This window comes from Salvelinus alpinus, chromosome 5 (genome assembly GCF_045679555.1).
Source record: "Salvelinus alpinus chromosome 5, SLU_Salpinus.1, whole genome shotgun sequence".
Lineage (NCBI taxonomy): Eukaryota > Metazoa > Chordata > Actinopteri > Salmoniformes > Salmonidae > Salvelinus > Salvelinus alpinus.
In genome coordinates this window covers 69,303,992-69,322,605 of record NC_092090.1, presented here as the reverse complement: position 1 = coordinate 69,322,605, position 18,614 = coordinate 69,303,992, and the positions used below count along the sequence as shown (strand labels likewise).

Sequence of the window (18,614 nt, the reverse complement as noted above, 5' to 3'; positions counted from 1 at the left end):
GAAATTCTAGGGACAATATGGAGGCCTGCATCTTGTGACCGTAGCGTACGTGTAGGTATGTTCGGCAGGACCAAATTAGCAGGACACAACCATTGGTTGATGCAATGCATGTATTCGGCCTGGAACCGCGACCAGTATCAATTATTTCACCTTTTTGTTAACCATAGAAATGATACATTTCTCGTCTGGACTGGAACACTGCACTCAGTCTATTGAATATGCATTGAGAGAAATTGTCTTATAGATGAATGAGCAGGGGAACTTCATGTTTGTATGTGTTTTCGGACAAGAGCAGCTGGAATCTGTGCCAGTATGTACAAGGAAATGCATTAATAGCATCATCCTCTTTGCAATGCATTGTGAATGAAACTTACCTCCACTCAAGACTCCACATTGGATTACTAAAGTTCACGTTCTCCTTTGCATTGATGGGGCACTTTTATGATACATGCAGTGAAATGTTTTTAAACTCTGGAACTCTGCCACTTTTTATGGGAATCACATACACTGAATATACAAAACATTAAGGTCACCTACTCTTTCCATGATGTAGACTGACCAGGTGACAGCTGTGATTCCGTATTGATGTCACTTCTTAAATTCACTTCAATCAGTGTAGATGAAAGGGAGGAGACCGGTTAAAAACTTCTTCAGGCTGCAAGCCCGACATCGGGATCAATATGACAACAGCCACTGCAAGTGCAGGGCGCGAAATTCAAAATCTATTTTTGTAAAATATTTAACTTTCACACATTAACAAGTCCAATACAGCATTTGAAAGATAAACATCTTGTCAATCCAGCCAACATGTCCGATTTTTTAAATGTTTTACAGAGAAAACACCACATATATTTATGTTAGCTCACCACCAAATAAAAAAGAGGACAGACATTTTTCACAGCACAAGTAGGATGAAGTAGCATGCACAAGCCAACCTAACTAACCTAAAACCAACCTAAATAACCTAGAAAAAACTACCTCAGATGACAGTCCTATAACATGTTACACAATAAATCTATGTTTTGTTCAAAAAAAATGCATATTTTAGCTATAAATCAGTTTTACATTACTGCTACCATCATAGCTACAGTAAGAAATCGCACGGGAGTAGCCAGAGAAAATACAGACACCAACGTCAACTACCTTATTACACATCAGAAAACATTTCAGAGAAATATATGGTGGATAGCTAATGAAAGAGAAAGATCTTGTGAATACAGACAATATTTCAGATTCTTTAAATGTTTTACAGCGAAAACACCACATATATTCATGTTAGCTCACCACCAAATACAAAAAGAGAGACAGATATTTTTCACAGCACCGGTAGCATGCAGCTAGCATGCAGCTAGCATGCAAAGCCAACCTAACTAACCTAGAACTAACCTAAATAACCTAGAAAAAACTCCCTCAGATGACAGTCCTATAACATGTTACACAATAAATCTATGTTTTGTTCGAAAAAGTTGAATATTTTAGCTATAAATCAGTTTTACATTACTGCTACCATCTTAGCCACCATCATAGCTACAGTCAGATATCGCACGGCAGTAGCCAGAGAAAACAGACACCAACGTCAACTTCTAATTTCACATCAGAAAAGATTTCAGAAAAATATATGGTGGATAGCTAATGAAAGAGAAAGATCTTGTGAATACAGACAATATTTCCGATTTCTGAAGTGTTTTACAGCGAAAACACAATATATCGTTATATTAGCTTACTACAATAGCTAACACACAGCAGCATTGATTCGAGTCAAACGCTAGCGATAGCACAGTTCGACAGATATATGAAAAAGCATCCCAAATTGGGTCCTTATCTTTGTTGATTTTCCATCAGAATGTTCTCCAAAGGGTCCTTTGTTCAGAACCGTGTTCATTTGGACCTAGAACGAACGATGTCCCTGTTGAATTAGCATGACACACTGGCCATGCCGTGCTAACCTCTCCGTCTTGACAAAATTCTTGCGTCGCATCACGTCTAAAGTCCAGAATAAATTTCAATAATATAATTAAAGTATATTGAAAAAACATACTTTAGGATGATTTTGTGACATGTATCAAAGAAAATCGAAGCTGGAGGTCATATTCACCTATAACGAGTGTTTTCCAGGAGCGCAGTCCAGTTCCTACTTCGCGCCCAGAAAAAAATATAAAGTGCGCACTTATCACTCAAAGAGGTTCCTTTCAGTCCCTGACAGAGATAATCAAGTCCTTTTTTCTCTCACTTCCGCATGACAACCAGGGGAAGATGTGTGACGTGTTTGTACAGTCCTAAGTGCCAAGGCCTTTTATAGAGAGTATCTTGAAGAGAGACATAGCTTCTTGGAAATGTCACTTTTTCCAGAAAATGGGCTGTAAAAAGAGTTATGTTTCACTTAGAGAAATAATTAAACCTGTTTTAGAAACTAGAAGGTGTTTTATATCCAAAGGTAATAAATAATATGCATATTGTACGAGCAAGAATTGAGTACGAGGCCGTTTGAAATGGCCACCTCTTTCCACTGCTTATACTTACGGCTGATTTTTGAGCCATAAGAGGTTTTAAAGAATGATTTTTAAACATTGAGACAATTGGGACATGGATTGTGTATGTGTGCTATTCAGAGGGTGAATGGGCAAGACAAAAAATGTAAGTGCTTTTGAACGTGGTATGGTAGTAGGTACCAGGCCCACCGGTTTGTGTCAAGAACTGCAACGCTGCTGGGTTTTTCATGCTCAACAGTTTCCCGTGTGTATCGAGAATGGTCCATCACCCAAAGGACATCCAGCCAACTTGACACAACTGTGGGAAGATTTGGAGTCAACATGTGCCAGCATCCCTGTAGAACGCTTTCGACACCATGTAGAGGCCATGCCCCGACCAATTGAGGCTGTTCTGAGGGCCAAAGGGGGTGCAATTCATTATAAGGAAGGTGTTCCTAATGTTTGGTATACTCAGTGTAGTTGCCACTGTGTGAGGGCACACGGATTGTTTGTGATAAGTTTATTGTTATTTATTTATCGATGGTGCAATTTCATTTTCCAGGTAAGTTGATTGTCAATAAAATGCTATTTTATGCCTGCTACATTAGGTTAATCAAGTGAGTGGTTCTTTCCTTTAAGCGGATTAATTCCCGCTAGAAAATGTTTTACTTCATCTATTGGTGCTCAGCTCTGTCAAACAAGCCCATCCTCATCTGGGGCCTGTTGCACAAAAGTAGAATTAAGACATCCGGGATAAATGACTCAGCTGAGCTCAATGAAGCCAAAACATGTGCGTCCAGGCTTAATTGGTTGCACAAAGACCAAGCCAGGATGAGCAGACACGGATTCATTAAGCCAGGTGAAACCAATCCTGGATAGGTGCGCGCTCACGGCTCACTCAAATAGACCCCGCCACAGATCACAGATGAACTGATTTACCATGGCAACTAGAGCCGCGTACTTTTCCCCGTCGGAAGCACAAATCCTCATGGAGGCATACGAGGAGGTAAAAGATATAATTAAGAAGAAAGGCAACACCGCCACAGTGATAAAGCAAAGAGAAAAAGCGTGGCAAAGTATTGCAGACCGCCTGAATGCGTAAGTAGTGCACAATTACACACTCACCGCTCCGCTGAAACATCACAATTACAATTCAAATATTTAATTCACATCTCCAAAAATGTAGTTGTACTGTAATTATGAAACGGTTAAATTTTTAATTGAAATGCACTGCAGATATGAGTGAAATTGTGTAAAGTAACTCCATCACACTGTATAAAGCTATGATACATTTTTTGATATTTTTACTGAAAACAAGACAAAAATACCAAGTAATTTTTTGCAGTGTGACTCCATTAAATGTGTGTGTGTGTGTGTGTGTGTGTGTGTGTGTGTGTGTGTGTGTGTGTGTGTGTGTGTAGATTAAACATGAACGGGCCAAAACGGACATGGCAGCAGGTCAAAATCAAATACAAGAACATTCTGCAGAATGGTATGGTCCCTGACTAATATTTAACAAAGCACAAGCATATATTGTACCCAGAAGGTGCCTGCTCACACATTGTCTGTACTGTTTTAGCAGTGAAAAAGAATACCCACAGACAAGGCACGGGTGGTGGGTCACCAAAGGCTGACCTTACCCCAGCAGAGGACATGGCCTTGGAGCTAAATAAAGGCAGGCCCGTCTTAGAGGGGATCCCTGGGGGGAAAGAGACGAGCATAGGTTCCTCCCAAGATGCCACCCGCTTCATTCAAGGTATGTCCTTCCATCTCTACATGGGATACAACCACATTCATATTGAATCAATTTGGACTGTCTGACTTTGGTTTACCTATTGCCTTGCAGTGTCTGGCAGCACTGTGTTCCTGTTAGAGCCACCAGCACAAGCACCAGACGATGCTGATCCAGTGAGTACTCCATCAAAGGCATACTGTAGGCCTGGCATGTCTTGTCTACTAGCTTCAATATGAATCCGATTAAATGTGATAGGGTGAAGGCCCCAGTGCAGCAGCAACAGCACATAATGGAGACGATGATGAGGAGGAGACCATCTCTCTGGATTCCAGAAGGCATGAGGTATCATGTTAAGACTGTGAAAGTACTATTTACTCTACAATGGTGAGGAGTCCTCATCAAAATCAAAAAATCTAATTTCTTTTACAGGACCCAGATGCTATACAGTGGGAAAACCAGCCTGGCAACATAGTGCGTATTAATAAAAGGACACCACATCCTGCCAAATTCCAGCTGCGCTAATTGTATTGTGTTCACAGAGCTCACAAGCTATCGGAAAGTTGTATGGCAACCACCTCCGGCGCCAAATAGAACTGGCAGACATAGACATTCAGTACAAGAAGAAAAAGATGGAAAATCTTGCACTGGAGTCCGAAATAAAAAAGAGGACAATTAGGAAACTGGACCTTGAAATAAAAAAACTTGAGAGGGAGGTGAGATATGCCTTCAATGTACACTGTATGCTAACTGTAACACAAATGTATTAATCATTATTTTTCTTTCCTCCCCCAGCTCCAAGAAGATGACACAGCTCAAAATAAAAATTAGGTATATTCTCGTAAAGTCAAGTGAGCCATGACATATGAGCTCTTATTGTGAGCACACAGGACGGTGGCATCTTTCTAAGGTTTTTTTTTATTTTCCCAGCAATCAGTACAACCAAGTCATCGTTATAAGGCATTGCCCTCTTTTGCCCACCCCCCCAGCACCAGGTGTGGCCACTAGCCTATATGAAGGCCCAAAATTGTGTGTTCCTTTCTGCTCTGACAGTGGCATGCCCATTCGTGCGAGATGTGGTGGATGAAGAAGCACTTGTGCTGAGGAGAGCCTTCAGGCGAGAAAGGGTCTTCAGGGACCGGTTGGACCCACTGGCCTTCCCTGATGACCATCTATATGAAAGATACAGGTTTTCTGCAGATGGCATCAGGTATCTATGCAGACTACTGGGTCCCAGGATTAAGCACCGCACTGCACGGAGCCATGCACTGAGTGTGGAGCAAATGGTTTGTGTGGCCTTGCGCTTTTTTGCTAGTGGAGCCTTCCTGTACTCAGTGGGGGATGCAGAACAGCTGAACAAGGCCACAATTTGCCGCACAATAAGGAGTGTGTGTCTGGCTATCAAAGCATTAGCAGATGTCTTCATCTCCTTCCCTGGCCACAGAAGACTCTGTGACATCAAAGAGGAGTTCTATAGGATTGCAGGTAAGAGGATCTACAAATTACAGGACAACTGTTAACACATAGTAGGATACTCATTACTTTGTGTGACAGGTTTCCCCAATGTCATTGGTGCAGTGGACTGCACACACATAAGGATAAAAACCCCCTCAGGTGCCCATGAGGCCGATTTTGTGAATAGGAAATCCTTTCACAGCATTAATGTTCAGGTGAACATAACTTTTTGATATTGTCCATTGACGAACACTCTGCATTGCCAGTGATGTGCATTGATTGGTGTAATATTCCTCATCTTATGATTTCAGATGGTCTGCAATGCTGACTGTGTGATCAGCAATGTTGTGGCAAAATGGCCTGGCTCAGTCCATGACTCCAGAATCTTTCGGGCCTCTGAAATCTATCAGTGCCTATCACAAGGTAAGCCACACAACCCCTATTTATAACCATCATGGCTGTGTCAAGAATATCACTGTGTTTATGAGGTAGTAATGATGAGATTTTGTGTTGACAGGTGAATTCTCTGGTGTGTTGCTGGGAGACAGGGGGTATGGCTGCCAGCCTTTTCTCCTGACACCTTTCACAGACCCCCAGGAAGCACAGCAGGCCTACAACCATGCCCATGCCAGGACCAGGGCCAGAGTTGAAATGACCTTTGGCCTCCTGAAGGCACGCTTTCACTGCCTTCACAAATTAAGGGCCAGCCCTGTTAGGGCATGTGATATTACTGTGGCTTGTGCTGTCCTCCACAATGTGGCCTGCCTGAGGAAGGAGAGGGCCCCCAGAGTGCCACCAGCCATGGACTGGGACAATCCGGCAATCTTCCCTGATGACGACAGTGGTCGGCTGCTGAGGGACCAATATGTGTTGAATTATTTTAGTTAGTATGTGTGCTTTCAATTTTGGTTAAATATGTCCTGCGGTGGCAGAGGAATTTGGGTTTTTTTGGGTTCGTTTTTTGACGAATTTGGCCTCTTATGATGTTTGTGCGGTATACTGTGTGTAATACAAGGCTGCAGGGAGGCTACTGCATCCATTCATTTGTCTGTTCAGTTGATGTGTATGGATTTGTCCTGCATTTATTTTAGTGTGCAGACATGCAGGGTGTGTTATATACAGACCTTTGAATGTGTATGTATCATTTTGTATAATATGCTTGGATTCTGTGCTTTCCATCTTGTAGAGTCACTGTGACTTCAGTTTCGAAAGGAGCTGATGGTTTACCTGCTTTGTTTTGTCCTTATTCAATAAAGGAACATAATGTTACACATTGTGTTTTTATATTCATATGGAATGTGTATTTGTTTATATGACAGAGTACTAGGGCCACACTGAAGAAAAAGGATAAAGTCATAAATTTATGAGGCTGGTTCTTTCTGCAGAAAAGCTACATATTGTTTTTACAGTTTTGATACTTATGACAATGTGATACTTAATATTCTGGCATGTCTTTGTTTATGAAACCATACTGAAGTACAATTTCACGAAATGCCCCACATCTGTCATTTTAACAACTGTCCTCCTTTAAAACAACTGGTTACAATATTATGACTTGTGTTTTTTTCCCCTCTGTGGCCCTAATATTCTATCATTTTATATATAGCCTTATAGTCTATGGGAAACTGTAAATTATCTAATGATAGCAACATCATCTAAAAATCATTTTTTATCCAAAATCATTGAAATTAATGATCACAAACGTTTAAATAATAACAGTGGGTCTAGTTATATGTGATAACAATGTATAGTGAGCAGTGAAATAACTATTGGTTTCCATTTGTGGTGACTGCTGACTGACATTAGGGATGAGATTAAATAGATCCTGGAATTTAGCCTGGTCTGGAGCAGGCTAGCTCCACAGAATAAATCTCCATGGTAATTTATACCATAACATATCCTCCTGCCCCCTATCCATCTTTAGTGCAACCGGATTACGGATCAATTGAGCCAGGATCACCAAGATATCCTGGCTTAATCCCTTATCCTAGTTTTGTGCAACAGGCCCCTGATCTAGTACTGTATGTCAACAACAATCAAGTCTGTGGGCGTGTTTCAGTGGTAAGGAAAAAGCAACCGACTGTAGACAAAAGTCGAGGAGTGACTTCGGGGGAGGTGCATCTCCAACAGCTGAAAATGGGAGAAGGGCGTAATTGCAGATCGCAATTAGGCGTGTTTTCTGATATCAGGCGCTTCTTGATGTCAAGTTATACCTATTGATGCTCGACATTGGTTGGTGGCTGTTTCTTTCGCATCGGGGACAACATTTGTTGACAAGTGCAGCATTGTAGCTAAGCCTAACCCTTTTCCTAATCTTTCCTAACCTGCAACACTAATTCACCTAACCTGCCATGTTAATTATCCTAACCTGCCACGTTAGTTATCCTATCCTGTTATGTAAACAAACCATCAGTCTCATAACACTGGAACTGACCAATGGCAAGTATCAGTGGGCATTTCCTGATATCAGGGAACACCCACATCAGGAAATGTACCGAATTGCAGAATGCAATTACACCATATTCGAAAGTCGGACACTAATGTGGTTTTCCAACAGCAAAGCTCAGATCAACATGGCAGTTGGGCTCATATAGACACTCAATCATCATGTTACTTTTTAATGGTACGTTTACAAACATATATTTTGATAAAAATAATTGAAAGTTGTGTCTCATTATGGTAAGTGGTGAAATAAGTATAGCCAGTTAGAATTGTAATGGCTTAGCAGATAATAAGAAAAGACGATCAGTATTTACCTGGCTAAAAGAGAAGGATTATAATATCTATTGTTTACAGGAAACCCATTCAACAGTTTTAGATTAAGTTTTGTGGAAAAAGAACTGGGGGGGGCGAAATATATTTCTCCCATGGGCAAAGAAATTCAAAAGGGGTGATGGTTTTAATTAACAATAATTTTGATCCAAATGTGCAAATTGTCCAAACAGATCCTCAAGGTAGATGGATTATTTTAAATATGTTATTGGACAATAAACAGATATGGCTTATTAACCTATACGGTCCGAATAATGATGATCCAAGCTTCTTTGAAAATATATATAAGAATTTATCAACTCTACAAGCAACACTAGACTCTATTATTATAGTGGGAGATTTTAATACGGTCTTAAATACCTCTATGGACCGGAAAGGAAATCACACTACAAACTATCACCCTCAGGCACTTAAGGAACTCATGAATGTCATGGATATATTGGAATTAGTGGTTATATGGAGACTTAAATACCCTGACCTAGTGAGATATACATGGCGGAGGCTTAATCAAGCTAGTCGTCTTGACTACTTTCTTATACCATTCTCTCTGGCACCAAAAGTTTAAAAAGTGTTGATGAGGGACAGAATGCGGTCGGATCATCACATAATTGGCATATATATTACTCTTACAGAATTTCCACGTGGGCGAGGATATTGGAAATTTAATCAAAGCCTACTAGATGATAAATTGTTTAGAACTAGGACAGACGAATTTATAACTGACTTTTTCAGACATAACATAGGTACAGAAGATCCCCGTATTGTATGGGACACTTTTAAGTGTGCCTTTAGAGGCAATGCAATTCAGTACTCATCTATAAAACAAAAGCAATTAAGATCAAAAGAGTCCATATTAACAAAGGAAATTGAAGGACTAACAGTACAGTTAGATAACAATAAGAACGGTACCATAGAGGCACAGAATAAGTTAGAAGAAAAACAAAAAGAAATGGAGGAACTTATTCAAGAAAGATCCAGTGTAAAATATTATAAAAATAAAGCGAACTGGATGGAATATGGGGAAAAATGCACCAAATTCTTTTTCAATCTTCAATATAGAAATGCTACCAAAAAGATGTATTAAAACTTGTTACAAATGATGGAGTCACGCATGATTCACCAAATGATATTTTGAAGGAGGAAGTAAAGTACTTTAAGAATATGTTTTCGTTTCAGGCTCCTCCATCTCCACTAACTGAAACTAATTGAATGGATTTTTTTCCTAATAATAATGTAAAATTAACATCTGTACAGAAAAACTAATGTGAAGGCCAAATTACAGAGGAGGAACTGCTTGATGCAATTGGGGCCTTTTAGGATGGGAAAACTCCAGGGCTGGATGGCATACCAGTGGAAGTATACAAAACTATTTTTGATATACTCAAAGGACCATTATTAGCTTGTTTTAACCACTCCTATATAAATGGTAGATTATCAGACACGCAACAAGAAGGTCTGATATCATTATTACTGAAACAGGACCCAAGTGGTATATATAAAGATCCAGTCCATTTAAAAAATTGGAGACCTCTTACACTTCAGTGTTGTGATGCAAAAATCCTAGCAAAATGCTTGGCGCATAGAATAAAAAAAGTATTTTCAGATATTATTCATCCTAATCAGACAGGTTTTTTACATGGACGATACATTGGAGATAATATAAGACAAGTACTGGAAACAATAGAACACTATGAAATATCGGGGACACCAGGCCTGGTTTTCATAGCTGATTTTGAAAAGGCTTTTAATAAAGTACGACTGGAGTTTATATATAAATGCCTAGAATATTTCAATTTTGGGGAATCTCTTATAAAATGGGTTAATATTATGTATAGTAACCCTAGGTGTAAAATAGTAAATAATGGCTACATCTCAGAAAGTTTAAAACTATCTAGAGGAGTAAAACAAGGTTGTCCACTATCGGCATATCTATTTATTATTGCCATCGAAATGTTAGCTGTTAAAATTAGATCAAACATTAATATTAAGGGATTAGAAATCCGTGGCTTAAAAACTAAGGTGTCATTGTTCGCTGATGATTCATGTTTTCTTTTAAAACCACAACTAGAGTCTCTCCACAGCCTCTTAGAGGATCTAGATACCTTTTCTATCCTCTCTGGATTAAAACCAAATTATGATAAATGTACCATATTACGTATTGGATCACAAAAAAAAATCACATTTTACATTACCATGTAGTTTACCAATTAAATGGCCTGAAGGAGACGTGGACATACTCGGTATACAAATCCCAAAAGAAAAAAATGATCTCACTCCAATAATTCTTTTTAGAAAGTTATCAAAAATAGATAAGATCTTGCTACCATGGAAAGGAAAATACCTGTCTATTTGTGGAAAAATCACCCTGATTAACTCTTTAGTCATATCACAGTTTACCTATTTGCTTATGGTTTTGCCTACACCTAGTGACCTGCTTTTTAAATTATATGAACAAAAATATTAAATTTGATTTGGAACGGCAAGCCAGATAAAATTAAAAGGGCCTATTTATATAACGAATATGAATTCGGAGGGCAGAAATGATTAAATATTAAAGCATTAGACCTCTCACTAAAGGCATCAGTCATAGAAAAGTTATACTTAAATCCGAACTGGTTCTCTAGTAAATGGGTACGAATGTCTCATCCTATGTTCAGTAAGGGCCCTTTTCCCTTTATTCAGATTACACCTGCTCACTTTCGGTTGTTTGAAAAGGAAATAATCTCCAAAATATCTTAATTTTTTTAACAAGCCTTAGAAAGTTGGTTGCAATTTCAGTTTAATCCACCTGAAAGGACAGAACAAATAGTACAACAAATATTGTGGTTAAATTCAAATATAGTAATTGATAAAAAAAAATGTATTTATTGAAGAAATTTTTTAAAAAGGTATAATTTTAGTGAATGATATCATAAATAGGACTGGTGGAGTTATGTCACACATGCAGCTAACACAGACATATGGAAATGTCTGCTCTACCCAAAATTACAACCAATTAATTGCAGCATTACCACAAAAGTGGAAGAGGCAAGTAGAAGGGGAAAAAAGTAAGGAACTTGTATGTCGGCCCTATATTAAAGAACATAAATGGTTAAAGAAAAGTGTGATAAATAAAAACATATACCAATTTCATTTAAGGACCAAAAAACTGACAGCTGTGCCATATATAAATCGCAAAATAGTTGGGAAGAGATTTTGGATGTACCCATTCCATGGCACATGGTTTATGAATTGATACGCAAAACAACGCCGGATTCAAAACTTCGAATTTTTCTATTTAAATTACTATACATAATTCTTGCAACTAATAGAATGTTATATATATGGGGGATACAATCTCCAGCTCTGCAGATTCTGCTGTGAGGATGCAGAGTCATTAGATCATTTATTTTGGTATTGTCCATATGTAGGTCGTTTTTGGTCACAGGTCCAGGAATGGCTGAAGAATTGCAACATTTGCCTAGAACTAACGCTACAGATAGCAATACTGGGGGATTTGAAAAGCCATAGTCAATCAATCAATAATATAATTATTATTTTAGCAAAAATGTTTATTTTTAATTTACAATCTGTAGAAGCTATGAGAATAGGAAGGTTCAAATCTTTTGTGAAGCATCACAGCACAGTTGAAAAATATATGGCAAATAACAATCCGAAATGGATGATGTTGGAAGATAGATGGGAAGGGTTGAGTGGAGCTAAAGGGTGGGACTAATGACAAGATAAACAATGTAGGGCATACGGGATCTGTGAAATGTGTATAGGTTCGGAGCTTTTGTGAAATAGCACAGTTACAAGTGGAAATCAAGCTGGATGGACATCAGAAATAGAGGAAGGACTAAGAACAAACAAGAGAGAACTATTGTAAAGTAGACTGTGTCTGTAAAATGTGTATAAGATGTATAAATTGAAGGTAAAAGCAGAAGTGTTTATTACTTTACTCCAATTGGGGGATCGGTGGTAGGGTTTGCGGGGAATAATAATAAAGGTATATTCTTTAAAAAAGTATGTATGTCTATATAGGTATGTGTATGTATATATGTGTATATGTATGCATATGTAACAGTATAACTTTAGTCCGTCCTCTCGCCCCGACCCGGGCGCAAACCAGGGACCCTCTGCACACATCAACAACAGTCACCCATGAAGCATCGTTACCCATCGCTCCACAAAAGCCACAGCCCTTGCAGAGCAAGGGGAACCACTACTTCAAGGTCTCAAAGCGAGTGACGTCACCGTTTGAAAGGCTATTAGCGCGCACCACCGCTAACTAGCTAGCCATTTCACATCGGTTACACATACGTGTATAGATATATTTACCAAAAAAATATGGGGGATTGGAAATGATGCAGACAATTACATTGGAAGCAACATTCTTTCCGCAATATTAAGCTGATCCACCCCTAAAAAGAAAAAAAAAGAAAAAACATGGCAGTGTTACCATTGTTTATAAAAGTTTTTCTTTATAATGCTTAAATAAACATGGCTCCAACCCCCCATATCACACACTCACAAACTGAAATATAATGTGGTCATTGTAAAATCAATTACTGAGAGAGAGCTTCAAATATCACATTAATTTGTATATAGGCTATCCACTGTATACATGAAGTTGGTTCCTGTTTTAGTCATGTCTTTGGCCACCTTTGCGTGAGTCAAAAAAACACCCTAATGATTGGTTGACAATAGAGCCTCCCACAATGCAAGCAAGGCTGCAGGAGGAAGTTGGTGATGAACAACTGCAGAAACTTGCAGTCAAGTTCATGACCTTTGATCACATGATTTCTGTAAAGTTCCTGCAGTAGACATGTAGGCTCTAGTAGGAACATTTTTATCCCTATAATGCAACAAACTTTTAAAGGCATCGGTCACTGACTTTGGAGATGGCTGCCGGTGTGGCCATGAGGTGGGGGTAGGATGGCGGACTGGAAAAAAATGGAGAAAAGTGGAATATGTTTTCAGTGAATATGGAGTGGTGGATCACACATAACTTGTGGTAGGGCTACAGAAGAAAATTGAACGTGACGAGAGTGAGGATGAATTAACTGCGGTGGCAGGTGCGGTGAGGACAGCAGAGTATGAGCCTCATCCTGATGATGACAAAGATGATTCTGGCCCAGTGGGAATGAGGTTTTTGGAGAGAATGGATCCTTGCCTTCTGGCAGATCCGTATGTGGTGTCAGGTTTGTGGGGAGCAGGTTGTGATATGTTGGGTCAGTGAAAGTGACTCGAAGTGGAATTGTTTCAATTTTTTTTGTGTTTCTGCCATCCCAAAGGAGCATGCACTCAGTACCATGCAACTGGGGACAAGAACTGTGACTTGCTTTCCTCTCTGGAGCAGGGCGCCGTTGAAAGGAGTGATAACTGGAGTGGCGTTAAGTGTCGATGATGATCAACTGAAGTTGAAGATTTCAAGTGTCTCTGACGCCCGCCGTTTGGTGCGACGCGGACCCGGTGTAGAGAGTGGTGAAACAGCGAATACACTGTCTGTACTACTGAGTTTTGATGCAGTTACTTTACCAGATAAAGTCAAGTTGGGATGTGTCAGTTATACCATGAGAGCTTTTGTCCCGAAGCCATTACAGAGATTTAGGTGTCAGGCTTATGGTCATGTGGCAGCAGTGTGTAGGAGGGAGATTTCTAGATGTGAGAAGTAGGCAGGAGAACATGAGACAAAGGAATGTGTAGTATCGGTTGGAAAAGTTGTGTGTTTAAGCTGTAGGGGTATCCATGGTGCAGGTTGAGGTTGCCAGGATCAGAGTAGTGCAGAAGGTGTCGTATGCATGAGGCAGTGAGGAGAAGAGTAGTAGAGGAAAATGGTTGCAGAGTGAGTAGGCCGAGGCCAATAGAGAGTGATAAGAATAACATGTGAATAACGAGCTTCAGTAAGGTATTTTTTGGGGTGCGTTTATGGCCATAGTTGTCAATTGTACTGCAGGAATGGAACGTAAATCACTGATGATAGATGTTGTGGTGGCAGCTGCAGAAGTAGTTGGGTGTATGATATTTGACCTACAGAAGTGTTACAAAATGTTTTGAACAATAGGGTCTCGTCCTCCCTGGCTGCTGGCCTGGAGTAGGATCAGATAGGGCCATAGTTGTGAGGTTTTAATGTGTGCAGGGTTAGTTACAAGGGCAATTTTTTTCACCAAGTGTAACGAATTCAAACTACAGAATAGCAGGCTGATACACAGCCAATACAGTAGGTGGCGGCATGCACTTATGTTTTTTGTTGGCTGCCCGCAATAATACCAAAGAAGTCACCGACTTCACAAAAGTCATCCGCTCGAACGCCCCCGGTGTGACTCGCAATAACCTTTTCAGTGAAGCAGCAGGGTTTCCACTAGATAACATTGCTACAAAGTCAAAACTGGTGTTAATTTAAGGTTCGGCGTAAGGTTAGCAGTGTGGTGAAGGTTAGGTTTTAAAAGCAGGTCTTAAGAAGATAAATTGTAGAAATGGGCGGGATTTAGCCATAATTATGACTGTTAATTTAACTGGTGACGACCCGGGAGCAGCGTTAGGTCACTGTACCAAATAGGCGAAGTTGGTCAAAGGGGTACACGCAAAGGGGTACACGACGTTTCTCAAAGGAATACTAGTAATAATAACGTCGGAAATGGGTTTATTATCTCATCAGTCTTGATTTTCGTCGCACATCTTCAATCAGCACACAACTGTGAATGGATTGTAACGTTACTATTTTGCTCTTTTAGACAAGCTTTACGACGCCCTGTCGGCAGCCATAGCATAGCTCTCTCGAGAACAATTTGACGTTCGAGGTAAGCTAGCAAAGTTCGTCAATCAACTTCCGTTTTCAGTTGGCGTGTTTGCTCTAGAACATGCATTATCTCTGTATGTTCCTAGGTTTGATAAGTCATCAGATATTTTAAGTGTTCTATTGTCAAACCACAGGTTCAATCTCTCAAGACTGCAGATGTTAGCTGTTTAGCTAGCTAATGAGATACAGTACTGTTTGTAATCAGCATCGTTAACATTAAATCTTATCATACCGAACGACGGTTTGAAATAAAATATCTTGACATTAGTCATCCACCAGTACTAGAAAATTGTCAAGTTACAGTATGTATTAATTTATTTCTAGTAATGTATTTCACTGATCTTATTGTTCACCCTACAGGAGACCTCGATCTGCCGGTATAACAACAATGGCAGTGTTCAGTGCACAGGTGCTTCTGGCAGTAACAAGATCAAGGTAGGAGACCAGGCCACCGGCTCTATATTAGAAACCATTTAGGCCTGCACTTCCCTCAACCATACAGTGGGGACACCACTGTAGGTGTCCACAATATCCCTGCTAGTTAAAGAAGTCATTTAACTCTCCAGGAAGTAATTTGGAAGAGTTGGTTATTTAAACAAGCTAGTCTGGTCTGTAAATGGTGGCACCCCACAAACCATTGGTCTAGAACAGCAGTGTGCCTGGCTGACTGCTGTAGTGAAAGTAAGGATATGTCAAATATGACCAGGCAGCCACTGACCATACTGATGTATATATGTGTTCTGTCTCTAGGGGATCTTACCTGCTGTCTAAGAGGCACAGCTGCTGCCCTCTCACCTCCACCGCCTACGTCCATCACAACCTGGACCCCCTCAGCTCCCTGTCGTCCTTACCCTCCCTCAGGCATTCCAGGTCTGGCTACCCTCACTGTGTTCGGCTCCACGGTTTCAAGAACCACAATACCACCCTGCTGGCCAGATCTCTGCACAGCTCCAGTGTCTGGCTGCAGGACACCAAGGCCCCTGCAACCCCAGCCCAGGATGACCACCCAGGGACCCCTAAGAATGGCCCCCCTGCATCCCAACCTCCAGCCCCTGCTCCCCCTGCTGCTACCACTGTTGCGGCTGCAGCTGCCCCTACGGTCCAGGTAGTAAGGAAATCTATTGGCCAGAGGATAGTGGATGAGCTGAAACACTACTACAACGGCTTCAGGCTGCTGGGGATCGATACCAAGATTGCAGGGAGGATGGTGTGGAGACTGCTGCACGGACAACTGCTCTCACGCAGGGAGAGGAGACGGGTAAGTCAGGAAGTGTAGGCTGAGTTCGCTCTGTGTTTAACCTGTTCCTTAAGGAATAAATAACAGGGTAGAGGGCAGGATTTATAGGAATACTCTTTGATGTGTAGTAAGGAGTACCAGGAACTAATGATCATCTGATCACCTCCAAATCTCAGGATGTTTTGAAAAGAACAAGTTCCTACCTTTTGAACTTATTGAACCAATAACAATGTTGCTCATTTTTGTGTTCATGTTTTCTCTCGTTGTGCCTATTGAACACAACCGAAGGAGTAAAACCACATGTCGTGAGGTATTGTAGTTTAACCCTCAGTCTAAGAACAAAACTGAGTTAATCTAATCTAGTCACCTAATCTGGCCCTTAGATTATAAACATTTCAGAACGCTGCCTGCCACAGTGGCAGTGTTGTGGTTAATCTGCTATCTGAAAAAAGGACATTCATGTGGATGGTGTACCAAACTGTCTCTCTAACAGGCTGTCTGGTGATACACAGGCCAATTAAGCAAACGGGGTTATCAGCAAATACGGCGGATTGATGAATGAAACGCAGTCGGGTCGCAGGCATGTAGATACAGTACGTCAAACAAACACACACACCCTCAGTTGACTTCAGGCTTCATGTTTATCAGTAAGGCTGATTGAAAGGATGCATCTACCCTATTGCCTCTGATACAAGATGGGCGCAATAACACATGCACACATCCAAACACACCGCCGTGTGACCCATGCTGTTTGAATGCCATGGTAGAGCTTTACTCAGCACCGGGTCTATTTTAGAAAGGGACTGGCAGTGCTAGTAGTCTGCCAGAGACGGAGGGACAGAATGCTAACATAGTGTTGCCCATGGTGGGTCAAGGGGGATTCCTTCTTGTGTCCTGGCTTAAGACCAAGAGTGAAAGTAAGCTGATCCGGTATGACGTCCCAGCAAAATAAATAGTGGGGTTTGCTGTATCTGTAAAACGTGAGCCTATTACAATAATTAAGAGAACTATAGGCAATGACACCATTATTTAACATTACCGCAGGTCAGCTGCATGGAAATGAGTGAATTGACTTGAAAACGGGCAATACACCCTCTCAAATTGTGTTGTGCTTTGATAAGTGGCCCAGACGAGACACGCAGGTACAGCAGTGGGCGCAGCTATTCAGGCTTAAGTGTTGTGTGCCTAATGATCATTGCCAAATGTCATTATACTTTTAGTTGTTTTGTAACTGATGTCTCTTTCTATTCATCAAATTGCTACTCTCCCTGGGATCCGCATAAAACATGACGTAATACATGACCTAGACGAGTACATTACAAGGACAGAACTACATACATTTTAAAGAAGAATACACACTTTTATGCATTTATGTGATTTCATAGACTACTGAATGCAAGTGCAACACACGAAAATGGAAATGCACTAACAAGAAGGTGCGTTGCAAATAGGCTGACACTTTCTTCACTATCCTGATCCGACAAACTTTATCCGTTATCATACGTACAGTTTCACTATCCTGCTTATGTGAAATAACCAGGACAGTGTTTCAGATGGAGTTTCACTTATATCCTTCACTCTGTTCTGTTCATAGAATGAACAGAACTTTCATCATATGTGGCTTCACCTAATGCCCTTCACCCCCTTTCAGCTCATAAAATGAACTAAACGATCAGACATACAGACTTCTGTTTGCGTCTTTCACCCTTGCTCATAACAGTGTGCTAAATTCCTTGAATCTTTCGACTGTAACGGTTAGCTGAGATATATAGTGTAATGTGTTAGTCTACCCTCCATGAAGGGTTAGCTGAGGTATATAGTGTAACGTTGTTAGTCTACCGTCCATGAAGGGTTAGCTGAGGTATTGTGCCAGTCTTTGGACCTTGCTCATAAAAGGAACAAGGTCCTGTGAATCAGATGGACTAGAGTATATAAAATCAACAAGAATCAGATGGGAGTTTCACCTAAGATGTGGCCATAGTCATTGGTTTTGCTTGTTCAAAGAGAACATTTTTTAAGAAAACATTGTTTTGTCGGTCACATTTCAAAATGTTTGTGATCGACTTTGTACTTGGGTGTTGGCATTCTATTTCTATAGATGTTGGTGCAATGACAGGGCAAAACTCGCATTGCATCACTGCATCTTTCTATAATACCAATAAACTGTAG

The 18,614-nt window shown here is 40.4% G+C and overlaps 2 protein-coding genes across 11 annotated transcripts in view; both read left to right on the top strand.

Annotated features, from left to right (window-relative positions):
• The window catches only part of LOC139576609 (LETM1 domain-containing protein LETM2, mitochondrial-like), a 40,571-nt gene that overhangs the window by 12,971 nt on the left and 8,986 nt on the right, over window positions 1–18,614 (top strand). For 2 of the 5 annotated variants that reach the window (XM_071402894.1, XM_071402893.1), the window contains exons 1-3: window positions 13,296–13,333; window positions 15,569–15,643; window positions 15,959–16,466. In XM_071402894.1, coding sequence (XP_071258995.1) covers window positions 13,311–13,333; window positions 15,569–15,643; window positions 15,959–16,466 — 606 coding nt within the window. In that variant the 5' untranslated portion in view covers window positions 13,296–13,310. Of the gene's footprint in view, window positions 1–13,295; window positions 13,334–14,705; window positions 15,210–15,568; window positions 15,644–15,958; window positions 16,467–18,614 lie in introns of those variants that run through there. The other 3 variants (XM_071402896.1, XM_071402895.1, XM_071402897.1) reach the window with 3 other exon arrangements.
• Window positions 2,542–6,945, top strand: LOC139576606 (putative nuclease HARBI1). Of its 6 annotated transcripts, XM_071402891.1 has the most exons (11): window positions 2,547–3,566; window positions 3,890–3,960; window positions 4,048–4,224; window positions 4,315–4,376; window positions 4,459–4,545; window positions 4,633–4,674; window positions 4,743–4,916; window positions 4,996–5,031; window positions 5,131–5,685; window positions 5,967–6,078; window positions 6,173–6,945. In XM_071402891.1, the coding sequence occupies exons 1-8, from the start codon at window positions 3,409–3,411 to the stop codon at window positions 5,029–5,031; spliced, it is 807 nt and encodes a 268-aa protein (XP_071258992.1). In that variant the 5' UTR covers window positions 2,547–3,408; the 3' UTR covers window positions 5,131–5,685; window positions 5,967–6,078; window positions 6,173–6,945. The 6 variants fall into 6 exon arrangements, with proteins under 6 accessions (XP_071258993.1, XP_071258991.1, XP_071258990.1 ...); XM_071402890.1 differs by having other exon boundaries at window positions 2,544–3,566; window positions 4,743–5,031; XM_071402889.1 differs by having other exon boundaries at window positions 2,544–3,566; window positions 4,743–5,685.